Source organism: Gekko japonicus, unplaced genomic scaffold, assembly GCF_001447785.1.
Source record: "Gekko japonicus isolate JY-2015 unplaced genomic scaffold, Gekko_japonicus_V1.1 scaffold698, whole genome shotgun sequence".
Taxonomy (NCBI): domain Eukaryota; kingdom Metazoa; phylum Chordata; class Lepidosauria; order Squamata; family Gekkonidae; genus Gekko; species Gekko japonicus.
This window is the reverse complement of record NW_015168069.1, coordinates 247,882-274,851: the sequence shown is the minus strand read 5'-3', so window position 1 is coordinate 274,851 and position 26,970 is coordinate 247,882. Positions and strand designations below refer to the sequence as shown.

Genomic DNA, 26,970 nt, shown 5'->3' with positions numbered 1-26,970 from the left:
AAAGAAAATATGTATAAGATGTTTTATAGATGGTATGTTACTCCAGATAGGTTAGCAAAGCAAAGTAGTAAATGTTCATATAAATGTTGGAAGTGTAAAAACAAGGTAGGCACATTTTATCATATGTGGTGGGCTATGTGATGTCTCCAAACAGTTTTGGAAATGGGTACACTGTATGATGGAAAAAATAGTAAGATGTAACATCCCCTTTACTCCTGAATTGTTTTTGTTAAATATCTTTCCGAAAGAGTTTAAAGAAACGGATAGATACTTGATTGTATATATGTCAACGCAAGGATATTGTACGCCAAAATAATGGAAGACCCAAGAAACACCAACTAAAGAAGAATACATTAATAAACTACTAGAAGCTGCGGAAATGGACAAATTAACCATGGAAATGAGAGGCGCAAAGAAATGGACATTTCAAAAAACATGGAAGAGGCTATATGATTGGTACAATGAGAATGGACTTAAAGATTAAGCTGATATGGTAAAATTAACATTGGAGTGTGTAGCAATTTATAATAATGGAATTAGAGAATATTAGCAAATGTTGGAGAATAATGAAGTGATGATGTAGAGGTAGTCCGCGTGTGGGGGGGGGGGGGGGGGGGGTTGGTAGGTCTGTCAGAAGGGTATGCTTTTTTGCAGAGATGTTCCATGGCGCTTCACCTCTGACCCACCAGTTATGGTGGGAAGAGCTGCAAGAGTCTCTGACTCTTTTGCTCATATCTATGTATGTATCTGTTAGACTCCCGCAGCAATCAGACTCAACAACTCGCTTCGTCAGAAGGAAAGTTTATTGAAGCAGTATTGGCAGGGCATCTACTTCAGGAACTGTGTTAAGACTAAAGCATAAAGGGGGTGTGTGTGAACAGATATACATTGTTCAAAGGGGGTCACTGGGTGGCATAGAGCCAGTGAGGGAAGAAGAGGGGCCACCAGAATGTAGCAGTCCCACTTTCCCAGGGAAGGTGTTACAGCGCAGCATTCAAGGCCAAGCACATAAAACATACAGATAAGGGAGCATCAGTGAGGCAAGCAGGAAACCGAAAGTACATTCCAAGGAGTGAACGGTCCCCGTCCCCCCCACCAGCAATGCTCTCTCTAAGCTGTGGAGTCTTGTGAGCAAAAATTCTACTTTGTGATCTACTGGCAGTAAAGTTGTGAGCGAGCCATTTGGCTCCTGCATAAATCAGTTTGCTCTGGAGCCCTCCTTCCTGAGCTAAGACAAAAATGTGTGAGCCAGAAGCTAAAAAACTGTGAGCTGGCTCACACTAACTCAACTTAGAGGGGACACTGCCCACCAGCCTTTATGGCAGCGAGCTGACAGTATCTTTGTTATCTTTGGTATTTTATTCCCTGCTTTCCCCCCCCCCAACGAGGAACCCAAAGCAGCTTACATTGTTCCGCTGCCTGAAGGCATTTCTGCGGAGCAGTATCTTATTTTAGTTTATTTCAAAAATCCATTCCCCCCCCCCTTTCTACCTTGGCAGAACTCAAGGTGGTTTACGGAATAAATAATGATTTTTAAAACACATAAAAGGCCACAGTTTAAAAACCTCAATTAGGACTGCTAGTAAGTGAATCAGGGGAAGGCCTCGGCCTCTCTGCCCTGTTGTTGGCCCTCCAGGGGAACTGGTTGGCCCCTGTGTGAGACGGGAGGCTGGACTAGATGGACCCTCACTGGTCTGATCCAGCAAGGCTCTTCTGATGTTCTTCTCAGGGGAAGGCCTCAGCCTCTCTGCCCTGTTACTGGCCCTCCAGGGGAACTGGTTGGCCCCTGTGTGAGACAGGATGCTGGACTAGATGGTCCACTGGTCTGATCTAGCAGGGCTCTTCAGATGTTCTTACATGATTAAAACTCGACACCTGTGCAGAGGAAAGCTCAGTCAGCAATGTGTTCATTAACGATTCATTATTAACGAAACACCCATTGTAATTGTAAATTAGCCCTTTTTGCTCTCTTTTAAAATTTTAAACTTTGTGTAGGAAAATGGACTTGTTTTGCTCTTGATGAATTGTGGGTTTTTTTAATGTTAGCAGTAGCAAATGAGTCTAATTAGTTTTAATGGACTTTTTAAAAGTGTGGTTTTAAGCAGTCTCCCATTCCGTTGAAAAGCATTTATTCCTCTCTCATCTGTCCTGCAAACCTCTAATGTCAGCCGTTTAAAGCCACTTGGCTTTCCAAAGGCTTTACCAGTTTGCTTTCTCATAATTCAACTCTCACAAGGGATGAGAGACAAATACTCTCACCATTATGTAAAAGCTGCTGCCTCCTCTCACTACTTTTTGTGCACAAACCGAACCTTGGAAAACTGAATCTTCAACTGCCTTCATTTGCCAGTTGTGTTCAGTTTTTGAAAGCTGAGCATGGCCAATTTGGGGGGGGGCAATTCTGGTTAAGTCCCACCTTATTTTCTTCCAAAGACCCATCAGGCAATGCAAAAGGAAGGTGGGCATTGTGACATTGCATAGAATTTCATGTTGTTTTTTTTTTAAATATAAGATTTTTATTGATTTTCAAAGAGATACAGAATAAAGAAAAGGTCAAGGTTAAAGCGTGTTATATTACTAATAACATTTTGCAGTATTGTATAAGTTTCAGCATTTAATTTGTTATTATCTTAACTTTTAAACTAATTGCACTGATGATGGAGTTTTGCTAACTTTCTCTAAAAGCAACACATCAACATATCAACGTTTCTTATACTCTATAGGTATATAGATACAGAATATTGTGGGGAAATTGTCTGGGCGAACACTTTCATCTAATTTTGTTACACAATATTGTAGCATGTTGTCATTTCAGTTGGATATAAAATAAAACAAGGGTGTTTATATCCTAGCAAAAAGAAAAGAGGGCCCCCCTTCAGCAGTTCATGGAGCGGCATTAAGGACGGGGCTAGGCCCGGATCTCTAAGGAGGGCATTCCAAAGTTGGGCGGCTGGGGTCAAGGAGCCCCCCCCCATCGCTGATGTCATAATTCAGATGGCCATGTCTGCAGGAACAGGGGCTCTGATACTGGCTGCCACGCCCAGCGCTATATGGGAGGGGGCAGTCCTTGAGATAGTGGACGCAAAGCACTTGGGACTTTAAAAGTAGCAACCAGCACTTCAAATTCAGCCTGAACAAAGAACAGAAGTAGTTTCTTCTCCTTCTGGCAGCTTGTTCCTGCCAGTGACACGTCAGCCATGTTTGGGGCTAGCCGCAGTTTCCTAGGGAATTTCATCTATGGCTTTTAAAAAATAAATAAATCATTGCATTGTTGCCTGATGATCCAAGAGGCATGTGCCAGACTGCTGCAGCAATCAGTTCCCAACAACTTTCATTCAGAGGAGTAAAGTTTTATTCAGACATTGAGGGTATGCAGATATCTTAACCATTCCGTGTTAGAAATAAAGAAAAGTGCGGGAAATAGACAGCTGTACATCATTCAGGGAGACCTCCTGATGGCCCAGGGCCGATCGGGGATCAGGTAGAAGCCTGCCAAAGTAATGGGCTACTTTTCCCAGGAGAAATGCTACACCAGGCACTGTGGGTCATGCAGAGATAATAGAAGATACAGCAGAACTGAAACTTAACGTTCCAGAGTCACCCCTACGCCCATGGCAGCCAGGGCTTGAGAAAGGCCTAGCTGACAGCATGTGGGGCAAGCTGACTTTACCTTTTCCTTTTTTATCTCCTCTCCAGAATTATTCTATGGCGGTCTACCTTGTAAAACAGCTGTCTTCGACAGTGCTGCTGCAGAGATTACGAGCGAAAGGCATACGGAACCCGGATCATTCTAGAGCGCTGAGTATGTCTGCCATATTCAGATTCCTACTGATAGAAAAGGAGAGTTGTGCTGTTAACTGTTCGTCATACAGGCCGGCTGACCGACTAGGGTTGCTTTCCTGCAACTGGCAACACGGCCGCTGCTCTTGCATGCGATGAGGAACTGAAATGCTAAGCGTTTCTAGAGCAAGAGACCAGCTGAGCACGTTCCCAGCTCTGGGGAAAGTCCCGGAGAGTTGTGCCACTGCAGGTTTTATGGGGCTGAACCCTGTAACTTCTTGGCAGAGTGAAGAACTGCACCTTCCTGTGAGGGCTCTGAAATAGAAGTCCAGGTGCCATTGGCACAAATGCTTGGCACCTTTCTGCTCCTGCGTCGGCCAGCTGGACTGCAGACTCACAGTGTAGCAGTCCTTTTGCTTCTGCCCACAGTGTTGGTCCCCTCCTAACAACTGAACTTTTCCATTACTGGGAACTCTTCCGAACCTTGTTCTTTAGTCTGGTTGACTTGTCTGTTCACAGCACTTCCGTTTTTTTTTGTTTTTTTTGCTTCCTTGCTTTCTGCTCGCAGTCAAAGAAAAATTAACAGCTGATCCCGACAGTGAAATAGCGACGACCAGCCTGAGAGTTTCTCTTCTGTGTCCAGTAAGTGTAACTTCCCTGAAGTGACTTCCCTCTAATGTGGGTTAATTTCTGTATCGGTGCCAAACTTGAGCAAAGAGTCGGAAGATATGCAGTAAATGGGGATAAACGGCATGAAGCCAGAGGCACACAGCATATATCAAAGCCCTGTGTGGTTGTTTGGCGTCGTGGTTCAGTGCGCGGACTCTAACCTGGGAGAACCGGGCTTGATTCCCCACTCCTCCACTTGCACCTGGCTGGATGACCTTGGGCAAGCCATAGTTCTGTCAGAGCTGCTCTTGAAAAAGAGCATTTCCTGTCAGAGCTCTCTCAGCCCCACCTACCCCACAAGGTGTCTGTTGTGGGGAGGGGAAGGGAAAGGAGAGTGTAAGCCGCTCTGAGATGCCCTTTGGTAGTGAAGGGCGAGGTATAAATTCAATCATCTCCTCCTCCTCCTCCTCCTCCTCCTCCTTTTCTTCTTCCTCTTCTTCTTCTTCCTCCTTCTCCTCTTCTTCTTCTTTGATGTGTAACATGAGAATTGCTCCAGTTCTTTGAAGGCTTCTTGTCTTGTAGGCCTGGCTATGGGCAGTGGGGAGTTTTGGTAACTTAGTCGTATGGAGCAGGCTTGTTTTCTACCTGTGATCTTGAATGTGAAGGAGGATCTTTGGAAATGCCCTTTTTTGGGTCTTCAGTGGCCACTCTTCCATGCCCCCCCTCCCCCCCGCCCCCCATTCTTGTTGGCTGTCTAATATTAAATTTCTGACAGTTGCACAATGGGTTCTAATAGAGGTCTTAGCGATCCAAGGCTGCGGTCTCACACACACACACACACTGAATAATCCACGTTCAATCCACTTTCCAACTGGATTTTGCCAGTCCACACAGTAAGATCCACTTGGAAAGTACACTGGAGGTGGATTGAAAGTGGATGATTTAGTGTGTGTGTGACCACAGCCCAGGAAGTCTGAAGGTGGCTTTATTGTTTTAAAAACGTACTCTGAGCCTGTAAGCTTTTAAGAACCCCGTCTGTCCTCAGAACAAATGAAGGGCCAGTTCTGGGCAGAAATTTGCGACTGGCCACATCATCTTGTGACAAGGCAAAAATAATCAGTACGACGGACGGCTATGGGGCTTTGCCACGTGTGACTGTTTCTCACGTTCCTGATACTGTAGGTTTTTCTCTGGAGCTAAGGTAGAAGCACTTCTTTTATAAGTACAAGAATCCACGAAGAATGCATTTACAGCCCAGACATGTAAGAGAAAACAAAGGGGGGATAAAACAGTGCTTTTTAAGGAGAGACCCTGCAAGATTTTTCATTTGGTTTTGCAGGCACATCTGCTTTCTCTTTTGTCCCTCTGTGAATATCCTCACCTTGTAGATGTACTGGAGGGCTCAACTGCATACGTTTGTCAAACGTGCCCATCCATAATGTCACTGAAATGTAGCCCTGGAAGGTACCACAAGGGTCATCTAGGCCAACGTCCCGCACAGTGCAGAAAATTCATGACTGCTCCTCCCCCAGTGACCCTTGTTCTTTGCCTAGAGGAAGGCAAAAAAACCTCCAGGATCCGTGGACCAGTCTGGCCTGGAAGGAAATTCCTTCCTGACCCCAAAGTGGGCATGTATAGGCCTATCTTGCATAACCCTGTTGTTAATGAGTTAATGAGAAAATTGAATAAAACTGATTTGAAAAAAGGGAAAAAAAAAAAAAGGGCCACGACAGCCGAGCGCGGGCCCATCCCTTCCTGCCGTCCCTCTCACAATCTGCCTGAACTCCTCGCGAGTCATAGAATCAGCATCAGTGGTGAAGGCAGATGCATCTTCTTGCCTGCTTTTGAATGTTTAATAGCCCTAACTATAAGGAAATCCAAACAACAATGGAAAAGGACTAGACTCACAGGAGTTCCCAGATATACAAATTCCACTAGTAGAAAGCACCATCAGAGATTGCCAAAACAATATATTAAACAATTATAAAGTTGGTGGTGTCACAACAACAACATTAATGCATGCTGTAATGATAATAAGGCACAGGGTACAATATTTCCTCCTTAGAAGATAAGACATAAAGTCCACGTAGTCAGTGTAACTTGATAGGAGCAGTCCACCTAGTCATAACATTGTCCAAACAGCCTTTGCAAAGACGCCCATTCTAGATACTTGGAAGATGCGTTTCCTTCGACTTCTTCAGTTTGCCGGCTGTGTGAGTGGAACCCGATTTCAGCAGTTTCAACAGACCACAAGGTTCATAGTGTAAGGAGCGAATCATAGGTTCTCGAAGATACAGCCGAAGATGCGTGCCAATATAAAGCTCAGCAGGGAGAGAAACTATAAAGGGAGGCTCCAGGTCCCGTTGGTTTGAAACCTTTTCTTGCGTTTTTATCAGGGTGTTCCATGCACTCGTGGGTAGCTTTGTGCTTTCTCCCATCTTCTGGGTCCCGAACAGCAAAGGTCTCGCTGTAGTCTTGCTTCCTCCTCCTTGTACTTGTCATTTGGACAGAGAGCACAGACGACAGGGAAATGCCAGCCTGCGTTCTGGAAGAGAGACGTTCAGAGCAGAGAGGAAATGGGGTTGAGGCAAGCAGAGGGAAGAAAGTCAGTGGGGGCAGGGCTTGCCAAAGAGTTCCCATATACTGCCTTCTGCTGCTGGTTGGTCTCTTAAAGCGGCCTCATCTTCCCGCCATTTGATGTGCTATCTTGTTGGTACCTTAACTTGGGAGCAGACGTGGATGTGGGGACAGACAAACTGGCCAGCATTGTACAAAATTTAGCAACAGTAATCCACTGAACTGCAGACTGGAAGGTCTGTAGTTCAGCAGTTTGAGACCTGAGTGCCGCGTGACGGAGTGAGCTCCCGTCTCTGGCCCCAGCTCCCGCCAACCTAGCAGTTCGAAAGCAAGAAATTGCAAGTGGATAAATAGGTACCGCTTCGGTGGGAAGGTAAACAGCGTTCCGTGCGCCTCGGCGTCTAGTCATGCCGGCCACATGACCACAGAAGCGTCTTCGGACAGCGCTGGCTCTTCGGCTTGGAAACGGAGATGAGCGCCGCATCCCTAGAGTCGGATTTGACTGGCTTTCGAGCAAGGGAAACCTTTACCTTTACTAATCCTCGTTCCCCATTTCTAGAAGGAGTTACTCTCTGACTTGGCAAATGCGAGCTGCTCCAAGATGAAACCTGTGAGGGGAGAGGCTCTCAAAGTGGCTCTGCAGTTTATGGGTTTTGCCATAAGGCTGAGATCGGAAGCACCGTTCCCACTGAAGCCTTGATTGCGCCAGCTGGCAAGGCAACAAGGGATGCTGCAAACTTTGCAGAAGGTGCAATTAGCATTTAGACAGAGCTTGTTTCCAAAGACCCCCTTCCCACTTTTTTTTTGTCAAGTCGAGCCTCTTAATTGGTTACCTGGAAAATATTGCTTGCCGCTTAAGATGAGCGGTATCATGAGCACGTTATATCTATGCATGGACGGCTCCCTTGACAGTTGGCTGGACGCGTGCTTGATTACTGTAGTCTGGGCTCATCACGGGATGGCCCTTTGTGAGCCAGCTTGGTGCAGTGGTTAAGAGCGGTGGGCTCTAATCGGGGAGAACCGGGTTTGATCCCCCCACTCCGCCACCTTGCAGCCAGCTGGGTGACCTTGGGCCAGTCACAAGTTCTCTCAGAGCTTGTTCCCCCGCAAGCAGTCCCCGAAAGAGCTCTCTCAGCCCCACCTACCTCACATGGTGTCTGTTGTGGGGAGGGAAAGGAGGTTGTAAGCTGCTCAGATCTTCTCTTCTTCTTGGTTCTGGGTAGATGGGTGCTTTTAAGGGGATGGTTGAGGGAGACAGCAGTGGCCAAAGCATTGTGAAGCTGCTTGTGTACATAGCGTTTGCTTGTGAGCCAGGACCAGGCATTTTCCAAAGACACCCCCCCCCCCCCAACAATTTTTGGAGTGTTTGCCAGCAGATGGTGATCTGAACAGTGAGCCATTTGACTGTCCTTGGAGCAGCTGGACCGATGGTGCCGATTCTCTTTTTGAGGGTTAGGGAATGGCTGTCTTCATACACAGAGTATGCAGCCTGCTGCTGTTGCGTGCTCCTGGGGTCTCTCGTATTCTGTAGAGTTGCATGTTTTGAAAAAAAGCACTTCTTTTTACCGGAGACGTGTCTTGTCTGTGTGTGTGTGTGCTCCAAATACAGCGTTCTTCTGAATGTCTTGCTCAAAAAACATAACTTTTTTTTTTTAATGGACACCGTTGGTTGTTCTTTTTAAAGCTTGGTAAAATGCGGCTGGCGATACCTTGCAGGTGCCTGACCTGTTCACACCTGCAGTGTTTCGATGCCACTCTGTATATCCAAATGAACGAGAAGAAGCCCACCTGGGTCTGCCCTGTGTGTGATAAGAAGGCCCCCTACGAACACCTCATCATCGACGGGTGAGTAGCTTTTGGAAGTCAAGGTCAAGCTGGGGGGTAGAGCGAAGTGGGTGGCCTGGTGGAGCTCCGGCTCTTGGAGGAAGCCTCTACCCTGAAACCCTTTTCAGTCTCTGAGGTGCCCCTGGACTCAAACCTAGCTGCTGCTCTTGCTAAGGTGTTTGAGCTCTGGTCTCTCTCACTGGGTGGCGTCTTGTCCTGTCACCAACCCACATAACATAAGAACGTAAGAGAAGCCAATGCTGGATCAGGCCAGTGGCCCATCCAGTCCAACACTCTGGGTCACACAGTGGCCAAAAACACCAGGGGCCATCAGGTGGTCCAGCAGTGGGGCCAGGACACTGGAAGCCCTCCCACTGTTGCCCCCCCCCAAGCACCAAGAAGACAGAGCATCCCTTGCCCCAGACCGAGAGTTCCTATCTATACCTTGTGGCTAATAGCCACTGATGGACCTCTGCTCCATATGCTTATCTAATTCCCTTTTGAAGCTGTCCATGCTCGTAGCCGCCACCACCTGCTGTGGCAATGAATTCCATGTGTTCATCACTCTTTGGGTGAAGAAGTACTTTTTTTTAATGTGTTCTTACCCGACTGCTCAGCAATCTCATCGAGTGCCCACAAGTTTTTGTATTGTGAGAAAGGGAGAAAAGGACTTCTTTCACATGAAGTTCAGATCTTCAGCTTTAAACAATCCTAACAGTTGTTTCCACTAAGAAACTAAAACGGTTCAAAGCTTCAGCCACTGAAGCTGGTACTTGGGTACTTTTGCTACCCAGCTGTTTTCCCACCCTTGGTCTCGGCTGCCCTAAACCAGGGGGAAAGGTGGGGGTATGAATGTTCTAATAAATAACAAGTGCTGGCTCTTCTTTGCAGTGTCTAAAGGTTGTGTCTCTAACCAGCGAAACACCGTCTTTTCACAGGTTGTTCATGGAAATCTTGAAATATTGCACAGATTGTGACGAGATTCAGTTTAAGGAAGATGGTTCGTGGGCTCCTATGAGATCAAAAAAAGAGACCCAAGAAGTGACTTCCACTTTTAACGGAGTGGAAGGTAAGTGTCAAGTCAGCTTGCACAAAGACAGACCCTTCCTTCCTTCCTTCCTTCCTTCCTTCCTTCCTTCCTTCCTTCCTTCCTTCCTTCCTCTTTTTATTTTATTTTGTTCAGTTTACATCCCACCCTTCCCACAAGCGGGCTCAAGGTGGGTTACATCAGTACTAAATATCCAGGCAGTTTAAAATAATCATATAAACAATAATAGTTAAAACAGTTAAAAGAGAATTAATCTAGTTGGCAATAATTTCTAAGTCCTGCAGTGTCACTGGATACACTATTCCATTTACTCCAGAGGTTCTTTTCCTCAATCTTTGGCACGACCTAACTATCCCTTCTATCAAAAAAGATCTAATTTTAAGTCTTATAGCGGCAGCGAGGACCTGTATAGCGACAAGATGGAAGTCCCACCTTGCTCCAGCCATTGAGTTCTGGTTCAACAAAGTTTGGGATTTCTTTATAATGGAAAAATTTTTGGATCACATTCGACAGTCTGAACTTTCTCCCAAACAACCTCGTTTCTCCCAAAAATGGTTCCCATTTCTAGAGTTTGTAACATGTAATGATGTCCGACCGTACAAAGAGATCTATCTAAAGTTACTTTTCACTTAATTATCTATTACATCTTTCAGACGTCTGTTCTTTGAGTGCACTGATCATGCTACAGTCCTCAATATCTAGTGATTCTGATAAATTAGGAAAGCTGTTACTATCACTTAAGATCTGTATTAGATACAGTTTAACACTTTTAACTGTCCTCCGTTAAAAAGATGTTTTCATGTGATTTGACTATCATTACTAAGTATTTTGAATGGTTGTGTATTCTGTTAGTTTTTGTTAATTTAAAAATTTAATAAAAAGTTAATGATAAAAAAAAGAGAGAGAGAGGGCCCACCTGCTGAAGTGCAGTAACAAGTCAGTAACATGGGCCGGTTTCTACTTACAAAAGACAAAATAGAAAAATATGATACACTACTAGACAAAAAAAATATTTCGAAAACCCAGGAAGAACTGCATGGACAAAATATAAAACTGACCTGGTGGGAGAACACCCAGTTAGCTACCAGATATAATAAGGATAAGAAAATTGGTTTCCGGACGATAAAAACAGATTTAGACAAAATTTGGTTATCCTCGAGTGATAAGATAATACAGACATTGTATAATTTCCTCCTACTTGATTATTTACAAGATGAAATAGTGAAAGCGCCAATGATCTCCTGGATGAAAGACTTCGGCCATGATGTTGATATAGATGATTGTTCCAAAATATGGAAAGCAATAAAATACACACGAGCAATACCATATAAGGAAAATATATACAAAATGTTTTTTAGGTGGCACTGGTCACCAGATAAAATAGCTCTAAGTGTTACACAAATGCCTCAAAAAATTGCTGGAAATGTAAATATAATGTCGGTACCTTTTATCATACATGGTGGAGGTGTAGCATAACACAAAATTACTGGCGTAAAGTACATAAAGCTATACATGAAATCTTAAATATAGAGTTACCTTATTTACCAGAAATGTATTTGTTAAATATCTTACCTGATAACTGTAATAAAATAGATCAATATGTGATAACATATATGTTAACGTCGGCTCGAATTGTTTTTGCTAAGTATTGGAAACAGGATAAAATACCCCCAACAGAAGAATGGATATATAAATTGTTGGACATAGCTGAGACGGATAGATTGACATTGATTGTACAAGGAAAAGACGATGATATATTTAAAGAAAGATGGTACAGACTGTATAAGTGGCTAGAAAATGTAATGTTATAGACTCACAATAATGCAAAAAACTGTATTGTAACCAGCACATCTGCCAAGAATGATGTAAAGGTAAAGGTTCCCTTGCTTGAAAGCCAGTCGAATCCGACTCTAGGGTTGCGGCGCTCATCTCCGTTTCCAAGCCGAAGAGCCAGCGCTGTCCGAAGACGTTTCCGTGGTCATGTGGCCGGCATGACTAAACACCAAGGCGCACGGAACGCTGTTACCTTCCCACCGAAGTGGTCCCTATTTATCTACTTGCAATTTCTTGCTTTCGAACTGCTCGGTTGGCAGGAGCTGGAACTAGAGACGGGAGCTCACTCCGTCCTGAACTACTGACCTTCCACAGCCTGCAGTTCAGCGTCTTAACCACTTGAGCCGCCGCAGCTCCTCAAGAATGATGTAAAATAATATAAATAAAAACTTGAAGTAACGTGGGCCGGTTTCAAGGGGCGATTTTCAGCAGGGGAGGCCAAAATAATTGGGCGTCTGCCACCTCTGCCAAAGGCCTGGTGGAACAGGCTCTGATTTACAGGCCCTGCGAAACTGCAGTAAGTCTCGCAGGGCCCTTATCTCAAGCGGGAGCACATTCCACCAGGCCGGGGCCAGGTTGAGGCTAAGCGGACGTCACCTGGGACCGGGACAGTTGCTTCTTTGGTAACTGCACTCCTTCCTTGCGTTCGCTTTCTTTCTTGACACGTCGCTTCAGGTTAGGAATGTCACACAAAGGAGCGACTGGCACAAAGTATGAGAGATAAAAAAGGGAAAGGCCCCAAGAATTAACTGTTTTGGATTATACCGTAAAAGTAATTCTAACCCCAAAAGGTGGCGGTGGCGCAGGCGGCTAAACGCCTGCTAACATTAACATCTGAACAGCCTGTATGGCTGTTCGAGAATCCACCGCGGCCAGGGTGAGCGCCTGGCCCGAGTCCCAGCTCCCGCCTACCCAGCGGCCCGAAAGCTATTAACATCATGCGAGTAGGCAAATGGGTACCCACCCTTAGAAGGGTGGGGGGCACCTGCCTCTGTAACAAAAAAGAGGTTTGTGGTGGCCGCAGCTGCGTTCGGCGAGAAACATCAATGGCGGCGGCGGCGGCGAAGCCGAGATGGCACTCGGCAAGAAGAACATCGATCGAGCGATCCCTGGCGTCGGAAGATTGCGGTGGAGACTGGCGTCGGCGTCTGATGACGTGGACTGTAAAGCGCGGCGGAGCCAGCTAGGACAGAGCCGAGGCTGAGCAGACACGAGGACAGGCGCCGGGTAGACAGTCCCACCAAAAGGAAAGAAGCAGCCGACTAGTGGAGAAAAATCGCCGGAGAAAAGAGAGCCGCCGAAAAAGAGGGAGAGCTGCCAAGCAGCCAGAAGAACGCAGCGGACCTATCACAGGGTGCTGGTAGGGAATCCCCACCCCTTCGGTATGTGGCCTTAGATAGGGCTAACAAGTTCGTAAGAACGCCCCTGTAAACCGCTCTGAGACCCGTTAGGGGTTATGGGCGGTATATAAGTCCCATGTAAATAATATTTTTTTTTGAAAACTAAAGAAGAAAAAGAAGATCACCTATTCACAGAAAAAACTTTGACTTTAACTTTAAATTTGAAAAGTTTAATTTCCTAATACTTAACATCACTCAACTCTTTTCTTTATCCCTCTATATTCCCTCCCTATTTTTCTAAGTAAACTGAAATTCTCTCCTTTTTAGGAGAGGGAAATAAAACTTTAAATAAATTTTAAAAAAGGAATGTCACAGCCCGACTCCTCCCTTTTCCAGGCTGCTTAAGTTCCTCCGTGGACCATCAAGTGTCTTCGCATCATCAGTCGGGCAAAAACAAGAAGGTCGAGGTGATTGACTTAACCATCGACAGCTCGTCGGACGAGGAGGAGGAGGAGCCGTCGGTCAAGAGGAGTTGCCCCTCCCTGTCCCCCGTGTCCCCCATTAACAACAAGAGGTGAGGAAGCGGAGGAAGCCGGAGCGGTGTTGGGATTGTGGCCGCCACGTGTGTGACGCGTCTCTGAAGTTGGCCGCTGCACTCTTGACAGTTCATGGGCTGCTAAGTGCAGCACTGGGGAGTCAAAGCCCGGGCGAGGGGGGGGGGGCTTTTTCCTGTGATAAATGGAGCTCTTATGGGAAAAGTTAATACTTACTAAACCCTCTTTTGGTAAGAATCAAAGACAGTTCAGTTGAGTGTAGACGACACACCTGAAGCTGGCAGTAAGCGGACAAGTTCACCAAAGTGTAGTTGATTTGGTGTCGTGGTGAAGTGCGCGGACTCTAATCTGGGAGAACCGGGTTTGATTCCCCACTCCTCCACACGTAGCTGCTGCTGTGGCCTTGGGTCAGTCACAAGTTCTCTCAGAGCTGCTCTCTCACAGGCAGTTCTCAGTCAGAGCTCTCTCAGCCCCACTGACCTTCCAGGGTGTCTGTTGCGGGGAGGGAAAGGAGATTGTAAGCCACTCTGAGACTCCTTCAGGTAGTGAAGGGCCATGGGGTATAAATCCAATCTCCATCTCTGCCCCCCCCCCGCCCCGCTCCCCCTTTACATAATAAACATCTTCCTCGCTTTGCAAATAATGTGGCATGGAAGCTCCCTGCTTCAAGAACCATTTTTAGATTGTTTTGACCTTGTGTCTTTCCTGGTGTGGGTGCTCAAGGGAGGGTTGCCTCTGCCTTTGGTTCTGGCTTCCTGTTCGTGGAGAGCCAGCCTGTCGCCACTGTGTCATGCCAGCTGGGGATGTGCGAGAGTCGAACCCACAGCCTTTAGGAATGCTCTCCAGCCTCTTAATGAGACAGTGATTGCAGAGAAGGGCATAAAAGAGAGAGGGGAGGCTTGCAGCGGGCCACTAACCTGCTTATCTCTGGCAAATAGAAATTGCCTCCAGGTGAAATCCACCCCACTCCAGTGGTAGAGATGGAATCATGAGCAATGTTCCCTCTAATCTGCAGAGTGTTGTGAGCAAAAATTCTACTTTGTGAGCTACTGGCATTATAGTTGTGAGCAAGCCATTTGGCTGCTACATAAATTAGCTTGCTCTGGAGCCATCCGTCCTGAGCCCAGACAAAAATGTGTGAGCCGGAGGCTAAAAAACTGCGAGCTAGCTCACACTCACTCAGCTTAGAGGGAACACCGAGGTACAGTTGAAGAATGTTGACATAAAGTGTGTTGTGTGTGTGTTGGGGGAGGGTTTCCATTGTCCCTTTCAGGCTCTCCTCTGAGGCGCTGGAAGAGAGAAGCATTTGTAGCTTTTATACCGACCAGCTGTGTGGCTGGCCGCAAAGAGGGGAATTGCTCCCTCCTGAGTTTTTTGCCTGCAGCGGGAAATGTGGGGAGTCGAATTGGGGGCAGCAGGAGGTGCAGTTCACAGTCTGTGGTGAAAAATGTCAAGAAGGTTGAGGAAGCGTTTGTGATGCTTGTGTCAAAACCCAGATACCTGCTAACCCTGGCCGCTGAGCTTGACGCGAAAGAGGCGTCCTTTTGGAAAAGGCTTTGATGGGAGATCTGTTGCCTTGAACACCTGTATGGTTGATTTATTCAAACATTTGCACCCGCCTTTTCCTCTTGGTTCCAGATGGCTTGCAATAATACCTTAAAACATCCCCAGCTAAAACTAAAGATGAAATAAGGTAAAGGATTCCCTTGCTTGAAAGCCAGTCAAATCCAACTCTAGGGGGCGGTGCTCATCTCTGTTTCCAAACCGAAGAGCCAGCACTCTTCGAAGACTTCTCCATGGTCATGTGGCCGGCACGGCTAAACGCCGAGGTGCACGGAATGCTGTTTCCTTCCCACCTATTTATCTACTTGCAGTTTCTTGCTTTCGAACTGCTAGGTTGGCAGGAGCTGGGGCCAGAGACGGGAGCTCACTCCGTCGCGCGGCACTCGGGTCTCGAACGGCCGACCTCCCGGTCTGCAGCTCGGCGTCTTAACCTCTGAGCCACCGCGGCCCCTAAAGATGAAATAGCAAGCCCCAAATCCCTTCTCCCTCCCCCACCTCCTGAAGATCTCCCAGGAGGGACCCCCCACCTCTTCCACAGAGCCAGAGCCACAGTGGGAAAGGCCCTGATTCTGGTCGATGCCAGACAAGCCACCCTGAGTGTGGGGGGGAGGGGGCGCCAGCAGAGAGCTGCCCGATGACCGTAGTTGGTGTCCGGGGACACGGGGAAGGCAACAGTACTTCAGATGAGAATGCAGCCTGATCCCTCCCCAGACACCTTTGGGCTTTGGAACTCGGACTCTGAAAAGACTGTTTTCCTTCCTCTTAGCCTTCTGAGTCTCCCGCACCAAGCGTCTCCTGTTTCGAGAACTCCCAGCCTCCCGGCGGTGGACACCAGCTACATCAACACGTCGCTGATCCAAGAGTACAGGCACCCGTTCCACATGACGCCCATGCCTTATGACCTCCAAGGTGGGCTCCCGGCTCTCACTCATTCATGCCGCGCACGATGCCACAAGCAGAGCTGCTTGGTCCTGAGGCCGGACCCGGCCCGGCGGAGGTCTCGCTCCTGCCGCCCTCCGTCTCTAGAGCGGTTGGCAAAATCCAGCCGTTGGAAATCCAGTTGGAAGTCCGGGCAGTTGGCTGTGGAGGTCTTTCCCCCCAACAGCTCGTTGTGCGTTTTTGTGTCTGTTTCAGAGGCCAGCCGTGTTGGTCTGCAGTGGAACAGGCTGCGCTGGACTCCAATATTAGTTCATTAATTTAACTTAATTTCTACCCTGCCCTCCCCGCCGAAGCAGGCTCCTTAGGGACCAACAAGATTTTTGGGGTAGGAGATTCAAGAGGTGGTGGAGCCGGCGGCTACAAGCACGGACAGCTTCAAGAGGGAACTGGATAAACATCTGGAGCAGAGGTCCATCCGTGGCTATTAGCCACAAGGTATAGATAGGAACTCTCAGTCTGGGGCAGGTGATGCTCTGTATTCTTGGTGCTCGGAGGGGGGGGGGAAGAGTGGGAGGGCTTCTAGTGTCCTGGCCCCACCGATGGACCTCCTGATGGCCCCTGGTATTTTCTGGCCACTGTGTGACACAGAGTGTTGGGCTGGATGGGCCACTGGCCTGATCCAACACTGACTTCTCTTATGTTCTTATAGGAACTCTCAGTCTGGGGAAAGGGATGCTCTGTATTCTTGGTGCTTGGGGCAACAGTGGGAGGGCTTCTAGTGTCCTGGCCCCACTGCTGGACCTCCTGATGGCCCCTGGTGTTTTTGGCCCCTGTGTGACTCAGAGTGTCGGACTGGATGGGCCATTGGCCTGATCCAACATTGGCTTCTTTCTTATGTTCTTATAGGAACTCTCGGTCTGGGGCAAGGGATGCTCTGTATTCCTGGTGCTGGGGGGGGGGGCGCAACAGTGGGAGGGCTTCTAGTGTCCTGGCCCCACCAGTGGACCTCCTGATGGCACCTAGCATTTTTAGCCCCTGTGTGAGTGCTGGACTGGATGGGCCACTGGCCTGATCCAACAGTGGCTTCTCTAATGTTCTTATAGATAGGAACTCTTGATCTGGGGCAAGGGATGCCCTGTATTCTTGGGTGTTGGGGGGGCAAGAGTGGGAGGGCTTCTGGTGTCCTGGCCCCGCTGGTGGACCTCCTGATGGCACCTGATATTTCTGGCCCCTGTGTGAGTGCTGGACTGGATGGGCCTGATCCAACAGTGGCTTCTCTTATGTTCTTGTGTTCTTAATCACAGTCCCCCTTATCAGATACTTGATGAAGTATCTGACAAAGGGCGCTTTAAGTCTCGAAATTTTGCTGGTCTGTAAGGTGCTACTGGACTCTAATCTTACTGTTTGTGTCTGAAAGAACAAGCAGTTATGGGGGATTTTCATGTTTCGAGTGGGGGAATAGTAAGGTGTATTTGTCTCTGTGTTTGGGGGATGGCGCTGCTTAACTCTTTGTCTGCCAACCCTTTCATTGCTTGGAATTGCAGACTTGGAGAAAAAGGTGTATCCCTAGGGTGGAAGCAGGCAACTGGGGACACCCTGGTGCGTTGTGGCTGTAGCTGCCAATGGAGGCGGTCATTTTGGTGTAGTGGTGAAGTGCGCGGACTCTAATCTGGGAGAACCGGGTTTGATTCCCCACTCCTCCACATGCAGCCAGCTGGGTGACCTTGGGTCAGTTACAAGTTCTCTCAGAGCTGTTCTTGAAAAAGAGCCGTTTCTGTCAGGGCTCTCTCAGCCCTCCCTACCTCACAGGGTGTCTGTTGTGGGGAGGGGAAGGGAAAGGAGCTTGTAGGCCGCTCTGAGACTCCTTTGGGTAGTGAAAGGGCGGGGTATAAACCCAATCTCCTTCTTCTTCTTCTTGTCTCTTTGAGACTCTGCTTTGGTGTTACTAGCAGACACACACACACACACACACACCCCGGCAGCAGTATGAAAACCAGGGACAAGTAGGGAGTGTCATAGTTGCAAACTTGCTGTGGGGTTTACAGGTTGCCGTTACCGTTTGGTTCTTGGTTCTTTGGTTCCGTCTGTCGTTCCCTTCCCCCTCCCGAAGTAACTGATCGGTTGCCCAAAACATCTATCTATTAAAAATAAAAGCCCCCGTTTACGGTGAAAGCTCCTTTGGAATGGCTGCTGCCACTCACACCCCGAAGTTAGGGCTGGATCAGGCCCTCAAATGCAGCCTGCTCCAGTTAAAGCTTTGTCTGATGGGGGGGGGAGGTTTGGGAGATATTGTGACCGAGACAATTAACTGTTTGTCAAAATGTTGCTTTTCACAGGATTGGACTTCTTTCCTTTCTTGTCCGGAGACAATCAGGTAAGTGCTTGGTGGTGAGGGGCAAATAATTAAATGGAACAAGTCATATTATTAGAATAACTTATTCCGGCATAGATGTTCATGGCCGGGGAGATGAAGAAATTGTTGGCAGTTCACATGACGTTACAAAGATACTGTCGAAAGACTGGGTTCCGGCACGTGGTTAAAGCGTAAAAGTGTCTCTTTCGGCCGGAGAAGCCTGTGATGTGGGTTTTATCTAGCATGGGCTCCTCTTTCTCCCCTTAGTTTGTGACCTTCTGAAACCATAATTCTCTCAGTTCTCTGTGGGACTCAACTGTCCTTTCCCAGTCTGTAACCATAGAAAGCTGCTGATCTCATTGTCGTAAACTCTGTGTCTGGTGCGCGCGCACACATTATTTATTTAAATTTATATCCCGCCGTCCCTACCGAGGCAGGCTCAGGGCGGCTAACACAGAGATAATTAAGCAGATAAGACAAGAAGTTGAATAAAATCACCGTAAATAGAAAATAAAACGGTACATAAAGCGCTGTACATAAAGCGCTAGTACCAATTGGAAAGTGAGGGCGAGCATTGGCGACATCCAACAAATCGTGCCGTCGTCTAACGTCCTAGTATGGATTGTATCAGCGAATGCAGGCTGGTCATGATGATGTTCATATTGGGGCCAGGGCTTCGGTTTATGGGGTGCGGCTCCCTAGTCGAAGGCCTGGCGGAAGAGCTCCGTCTTACAGGCCCTGCGGAACCATAAAAGGTCCCGCAGGGCCCTGATGTCTTCCGGGAGCTCATTCCACCAGTACAGAGCCGCCACTGAGAAGGCCCTGGCCCTCGTCGCAACCAGCCTGACTTCTCTGGGGCCCGGAAGGGCCAGCCGGTTTTGGGACCCCGATCGTAGCACTCTCTGGGGAACATTGCGGGGAAAGGCGGTCCCTTAGGTATCTAGGCCCCCAACCGTACAGGGCTTTAAAGGTAAGAACCGGCACCTTGAACCGAATCCGGTATGCTCTGGGCAGCCAGTGCAATGCTTTTCGCGCAGGCTGGATGTGCTCCTGCATGGGGAGACCCAACAGCTGCCTGGCCGCTGCAATTCCGCACCACCTGCAGCTTCCGGATTTTGGACAAGGGCAGCCCCTTTGGGACAAGGGCAACACCACTGGTTGTTCTCTCATGTTCCAGAGGCTTAGATGCTTCTCTGTTGAGTGCCATCTGGGTTATCAGAATCGGCTGTTAACCATCAGGTGCCCTTCTCCGTACAGTGCGCGTGCTTGCAAGTCAGTGGGAGGGGGGAACTAGATGACCCTTCAGCACACTCGAGCGCTCTCCGAATCGGGCTTGTCTGTGTGTCCGTAGCACGTGATAGTCGTCAGTGACCGCTCTGCAGTCTATTCACCGCTGCCTGTCTTTCCCTTCCCATCCCAGCATTACAGCACTTCGCTTCTAGCTGCTGCGGCCGCAGCCGTCTCTGCCTCCGACGACCAAGAACTCTTACACTCCCGTTTCTTCCCCTACACTTCATCCCAGATGTTTCTGGATCAGCTAAATGCCGGCGGGAGCGCCACGCTCCCGGCCACGAACGGCAGCAACAGCGGCAGCAACAGCAGCCTCGTGTCCTCCAACAGCCTCCGAGAGAACCACGGCCACCCCGTGGCCAACCGGAGCAGCACGGATCCCGCGTCGCTCTTTGGGGTCATCCCGGACATTATTTCTTTGGACTGAGTTCTGTCGAGACGGCTCTGGACTTGCCAGAGGAAAGAGATTTGGGGGCTTGGTTTTACCTTATTTTTGTTTAGAAATGCAGATGGAGCTTTTTTCCTTTTTGTAGGGTGAAAAGAATATTAAGACATGTACAGAGAACAAAACTATATTTTCAGTTGTACTTTTGTATATAAACAGAAGATGGTTTGACTGGTAAAACAAACAAAAAAAAACCACAGCACCAGAAACTCCCAAGCTAGATTTTTGGATACCGAAGATTTTACAACCTTCCTGTTTGTCCGGAGTGCCGATTTCCTTTTGAAAGTTTTGACCTTTAACCGCATAACCCTTTTATTTTCTTCACAGCGATGCTAACGGAAAAGAAGTGGAGTGGCTTTTGAAGTTTCGGGAGCTGTAGGGGGATTTTTTCCCCCGTTCGGAAGCAAGCAGATGGCCCCTGCAATTGGAGAAGGAACCGCTTCCCCCTTAGGGCGCAATCTGTCGGGGATTGTTTTCCCCGCACGAGCCTCGTCAGAAAGAATGAGCCTTGTGCCTGTTGATCGGCTGTTCCCTCGTCTCTGCTGTAATTTAAGCGCAAATTGAATTCTTCCATTTATATAAATCGCCCCCACCCCCACCCACCCCCAGCAGTCTGCTGGACTGTTTGTTTCCTAGTTCTGAAAGTCAGCTCAGAACCTTCCAGGGGCTTTTTTTTTGTTGTTCATTGGACTCCATTCCTTTTAGATTTTGTATCTGGTTCTTTTCCTAGGTCAGACCTCTTAATAAGACGAACCTTTCCTCTGAGTTTTCAACTTTTTTATATAAAAGATTCACTTCCAAAGGTGGTTAAACGAAGTCGCTTCCTACTCTGGGGTTTTTAGAAAATTGGTTAAATTCTTTCAGGGTATTTTGTTTGTTTGTTTTATTGTGATGGATCAGAATAAGCCAAGAACCAAAATCAAAAGGAAATAACGTGATTTTAAATCATCATATTTTGTTTTGATCATTCTCATCAGTAGCACATTCAGGTTCTTTCCGAAGCATCTTGGAGCCTCAGGGTCCGATCCTGTGCACTTTTGTTTGAGTGAAAGTCCCTTTTAAAGTCAGGGGGACTTAACTTTTCAGTAAGCAAAGCATGCCTAGAGCTGGGCAGCACTAGTTGCCACTCTCCTTTTTTAAAAATTATGATTTGAAAAGTCCTGCCCATTCTAGCTTTGATTCTTGTGGAATATAGAAATGTTTTCCGACGAGTGGCAGTTCTTTCCACTGTGCCTGGCTTTGACATTTGTGAATGCATCCGCGGTTTTCTTTATTTTACTGTTGAGCTGTGAAGCTGTTATTGGTTTCCCCTTAAAGTTTGCGGGGGGGCTTTCCTACTTTAAAATATGCATGGTTTAAAAAAGCATCTGTTCAAAGTGGCTGATTATTTAAACTGTCCCTTTCTTGCTAAATAATGAATCCTGCAAATGCAGAGGAAATTCTTTCCTTTTTTTTTTAAAGGGATTTTTTCCAATGAAAATAAGAAAAAAGGGGGATGTAAAAGAGCAATTTTGATGTATCCCAAAGCCCTCGCTGGAGTGCACACTTGCTCTCCAATGTGAATTTTTTTTTTTAAATAGCTAGGTTTTAAAATTCTGGGTTTACAAACAGATCAGAACTGGATTGGGGCCGGGGAGAAACCAGGCAGTCTTTTTGCCCCACCCGTTTGGATCCAAACAGTGTCAGAGAGAGTCCTTTGAACCATAGCCGGAAAAGGTGGTCTGTCTTCTTTTTTAAAAAATAGCTGTCTTGCATCAGAACTTTTCATCGGTAACCTACTTTTATCTCCAAACGTTCAGTTTCTCAAGAAATTGAGAGTTTGCATACCTGTTTCAGTGTGTTTTTTTTGTAAATGTATCCCTTTTGCTACTTAAAAGCTGAGTTGCATTTTGAAAATGTTTGTTCATATGTACATGTGTGTGTATATATGTATTTATAGATTGGTGTGTGCGTGTGTGTCTGTGATGCATGTGTATTCCATTCATGTCTGGCTGGTGCTTTGCCACTGGCCAGTTTATAATTTATTAAATGTCAGTAAAATCTAAATAAAAGGGTAGAGAACAGGAAAGCCTTTCTGAGTTCAGGCTAGCTTGGTGCGGACCCAAAACTTATTTTTTCAAAAGCAAACATAACTGGCACAAAAAATAATACAGAACTTCATTGGGCGCGCAAACCCACGTATTGGTCAATTTGAAGGGCCGGTGGAAACACAGAAAAGCAAAAGTGTGCGTGTGTCAGCAGTGCTGTTGTTGAATGAGAACTGGTAGAACCGTTCCCATCATATCCGAGGCTTGATTCATATCTGCTATTTCTGCCCAGCTCAAGGTGAACACAAGAGGCTTTGTTTGGAGGCTTCTACTGAAAGCTGTATAGTTTCTTGTCATGCTAAATCTGCGGTAAGATCCAGATATTGGCGTCGTCGTTTCCCATGACAGAATGAGGCCCACAGGGGATGACACACTTTGGGCTGTGACCGAGTGCGTATAAGATCCATTAACTGTATTGCAGAGTAAGTGTGTGTAACTGCACACTGAGCTCCAGCCGTTGAGAGTTTGGGCTTTTTTGTTGTTTTTTACTGGCACCAACTGTCGTTCAGATAACTTTTGCGACTTTGGGGCCTTATCCAAACCAAGGGTGAGCTTTTGAAGCTGGCTAGATAGCCGACAGTTCTGTGAGATATGCAACAGTTAGTCTACATTCTCACGCTTTCCCTCATCAATACTGTCACTATCAGAGGGTGTATTTGCAAGACATCAGATCAATCGGAATGGGACACCCCCTGCCGCAAGAGCCCTTAAAGCTAAGGTGTAACCAGTTAGTGTCCACGTGTCTCCTCCTAAGTTCATTTCAAGGTGTGCTGTGCTCCATTTCTCAGGCTCCGTGGAGGCACAGTATAGTTGCTCAGGGTGCCACACGATCTTGTAGCTGGAGCCATCTCTGCCGCCAGGAACAGTCGCAAACACTGCTCTGCAAAAATACTCTGTTCTGGTTTCACCAGAAATCCCTTTTAACTTCTTTAAATTGCTTTAAAAAAAAAAAAGCACTTGGGAGAAAAGTGTGTACTTTGGACATAATCTGCCAGGTTTGTTTCTGTGTGGACATATTTTGGGATTTCCTCATTTGGCCACTTTTTGGGAGTCCTTAATTACTAACGGGAGAGTGTGTGTGTGTGTGTGTGTGTGTTGCTTGTATGTGTGTCTGTATTTTGTACAATCGTTTGCATAGGTGTGGTACGTATACCCACAGATGCGAGATTACTTGTATAGCAGGGGTAGCATTATGTTGTTGTTGTTTTTCCAGTCACTTCTGTGGGCATTACTAGATACCTAGTTTTAAAAATAACTAAAAGCAAAACCAAAATTAATACCTTGCTGAAACGCAAACCAGTTGTTGCACAGTCTAGCAGTGTTTTTGTGAAAGCGCATACCTGCACCCCAAGTCCCAAACCATGGACCCCTTTAATAATCCTCTGAAGAATGTTACTGCTGATAGACCTTCCATTGAATGAGTTTGCCTTTTCTTCTCTTTTAGGGTGGTTATCTTTTTCTCTGCATTAAACATTTCAACGTTTTTCATAATGCTTTTTTTTTTTTAAGGGATCATTTCTCCTTGCGTTCTTATTTCTGTCGAGAGCTTAAGATTTCTACCGAGAGGCCCCGCTGTGTGCTGCTGTTAATTGTTCTAATTAACAAAAAAAGGGAAAACAAATGTGTATATAAACAGAAAACTAAAAAAAGAAGTTATTCCATAAACATAAATCTGTGATTCATTGCCTTAAAACTTTTCTCTTACCTACAGCATGCCAAACAAGTTTTTAAAAGTGGCTTTTAAAAGAAATGTATAGTAGATCAATGTCAGTTTGTATAAAAGTACCAAGTGAAAATATTTATTACATGCATTGGAAAAAAAATGGTTCACCCTAATGAATGTTACCTGTTTATGTAAAACATCTTTAGATGTAATAAAAAGCATTATTACATTGTCTCTTCTGAAGCAAGCATTGCTGAAAGGCATGATTTGCTCTTCTATAGCAGGCGGGGTCTGTGGGTACAGTGTTCCCTCTAAGCTGAGTTACTGTGAGCCAGCTCACAGTTTTTTAGCCTCCAGCTCACAGATTTTTGTCTTAGAAGAAGAAGAGATTGGATTTATACACCGCCCTTCACTTGGAGTCTCAGAGCGGCTTACAAACTCCTTTCCCTTCCCCTCCCCACAACAGACACCCTGTGAGATGGGTGGGGCTGAGAGAGCTCTGGCAGAAACTGCCCTTTCAAGGACAGCTGTGCCAGAGCTTGTGACTGACCCAAGGTCACACCAGCAGGTGCAAGTGGAGGAGTGGGGGAATCAAACCCGGTTCTCCCAGATTAGAGTCTGCACACTTAACCACTACACCAAACTGGCTCAGGAAGGAGGGCTCCAGAGCAAACTGATTTATGCAGCAGACAAATCGCTGGCTCGCAACTTTAATGCCAGCAGCTCACCAAGTAGAATTTCTGCTCACAAGACTCCACAGCGTAGAGGGAGCATGGGTAGGCACTCATGTTAGAAGAATGCTGGTGGTGTTCAAAAGTGCCGTCACATCGCCGCTGACTTTGCGGAGACCCGCAGGGCTTTCGAGGCAAGAGACACTCACAGGCCGTTTCTCATTGCCTGCCTCTGCATGGTGACCCCGGACTTCCTTGGCGGTCTCCCATCTGACCACTACCCAGGGCCTCTGTCCCGCTTAGCTCCCAAGAGCTGGCCGGATTGGGCTAGGCTGGGTGATCCAGGTGAGGGTGTTGGATCAAGACTGCTGTCCATGTTAGGCCCCGGTCACACGGGCCGGATATCGCGCGGGGGGGTTTGCATGGCTGTTTGCCCCGGGGTGAACTACTGCGCGGCAGCGGGATGAAACGTCCTGCCAACGTCCCGTGGTTGGGGGGGAGTGTCCGATCATACGGCACTCCTGCGGCGCGGCAAAGAAGCGGATCGGCGGGGTTTTGTTTTTTAACCCAAGTGTTCGCACGCTCCGTTGGGTGCTTGTGCGCATCCCGTGGAGACTTGGGAGGAAAAAACACCTTTTTGTGACGGGACATGGGCGGACGCCGGATGCCACCGGAAACGTGGTCAGACGCCCGCCCTTGCCCCGCGGTTTCCGGAAACTAGTACTTTGGAGGTACTAGTTTTTTACCCCGAAGATAGGCGGGAAGCCTCGGGTTCGCCACAGGAGCTCTACGCTTCCCAGATGTGGCGCTGTGATCGTGCCCGGAAAATCCGCCTATCTTCCATCTCTCTGGCGTGGCTAATGCCCCGTGTGACCGCAGCCCGTGTCTGTCTGGAGCAGTAGAAAAGTAAGAGTCCAGGAGTACCTGAAAGACTAACAATATTGGTGGCAGCGGAGGACCTTCTGGGGAGTCACTGACTGCTCACTTGGGCAGCCATGTTAGTCTGCCTGTAGCTGGAGAAAAGAGCCAGAGTCCAGGAGCACCTCAAAGACTCACACAATTAGTGGCAGGGGAGGAGCTTGTGTGAGTCACGGCTCGCTTCTTCTGATACAGCTAGAATGTGACAGTAGAAAAGAGCCAGAGTCCAGGAGCACCTTAAAGAATAACAACATTTGTGGCCAGGGATGAGCTTTTGTGAGTCACGGCTCACTTCTTCAGATAGATCGAGATGGGTCACGCATGCTAATGTATCTGCAGCAGTAGAAAAGAGCAAGAGTCCAGGAGCGCCTTAGAGACTAACACAATTTGTGGCCCGGGAGGAGCTTTTGTGACTCACGGCTCGCTTCTCCCGACTCTGAAGATGACTCGTGAAACCTCATACCTTACTATGGATTTTGTTAGCCTTTAAGGTGCTCAAGTGCTTAAGACGCTGAACTGCAGGCTATGGAAGGTCGGTAGTTCCGCAGTTCGAGACCCGGGGGCCGCATGCCGGAGTGAGCTCCCGTCTCTAGTTCCAGCTCCTGCCAACCGAGCAATTTGAAAGCAAGAAATTGCAAGTAGATAAATAGGTACCTCTTCGGTGGGAAGGTAACAGCGTTCCGTGCGCCTTGGTTTTTAGTCATGCCGGCCACATGACCACGGAAATGTCTTCGGACAGCGCTGGCTCTTCGGCTTTGAAACGGAGATGAGCACCGCAACTCTAGAGTTGGATTCGACTGGCTTTCGAGCAAGGGAATCTTTACCTTTTTAAGGTGCTACTGGACGCTTGTTCTTTTCCACAGGTCAGGGTGGCTCGGGCGACCCAGTGCAAGAGGAGTTCAGGCTGCTAGTAATTGCATGGTGGTAGAAAGTGCCCTCAAGTTGCAGCCAAGTTCCGGCAACCCCTCATGGGTCTTTTAAGGCAAGAGACGTCCAGAGGTGGTTTGCCATTGCCTGCCTCTGCGTAGCAACCTTGTTTAGCTTCTGAGAGAGGGTTAGCCTGGGCTTGAACCGTGACCGGAAGGGCAGTCAAGTCGCAGCCAGCTTGTGGTGACGCTTCACGGGGTTTTCAAGGAAAGAATCTAACGGGTGATTAGCTATCGCCTGCCTCTTCGTAGCAACCCTACGCTTCCTTGGTGGTCTCCAATCCAATACTAACCACGGCTAGCCCTGCTTAGCTTCCGAGAGCTCATTCGACTAGCCTGGGCCATCCACCTGTAATAACTGTGAACTCCGAAGAGAAGAGGGACTCCCTTCACTGCCGTTTCTGCCACAGGGGGGCTTCAAGCAGGTCTGAAGAAGAAGAGATTGGATTTGTAGCCTGCCCTTCACTCGGCGTCTCAGAGCGGCTTACAATCGCCTTCCCTTCCTCTCCCCACAACAGACAGACACCCTGTGAGGCAGGTGGGGCTGAGAGAGCTCTTAGAGAACTCCTCTTAAGAGAACAGCTCTGAAAGAACGGTGACTGGCCCAAGA

The 26,970-nt window shown here is 47.5% G+C and overlaps 1 protein-coding gene across 1 annotated transcript in view; it reads left to right on the top strand.

The window, feature by feature from the left end:
• Positions 1-20,753, top strand: part of PIAS1 (protein inhibitor of activated STAT 1) — a 50,945-nt gene extending 30,192 nt beyond the window's left edge. Inside the window, exons 6-13 of the mRNA XM_015414598.1 lie at positions 3,697-3,802; positions 4,349-4,422; positions 8,651-8,811; positions 9,729-9,859; positions 13,408-13,585; positions 15,895-16,037; positions 18,344-18,381; positions 19,781-20,753. Coding sequence (XP_015270084.1) covers positions 3,697-3,802; positions 4,349-4,422; positions 8,651-8,811; positions 9,729-9,859; positions 13,408-13,585; positions 15,895-16,037; positions 18,344-18,381; positions 19,781-20,077 — 1,128 coding nt within the window. The 3' untranslated portion in view covers positions 20,078-20,753. The remainder of the gene's footprint in view (positions 1-3,696; positions 3,803-4,348; positions 4,423-8,650; positions 8,812-9,728; positions 9,860-13,407; positions 13,586-15,894; positions 16,038-18,343; positions 18,382-19,780) is intronic.
• The last annotated feature ends 6,217 nt before the right edge of the window (positions 20,754-26,970 follow it).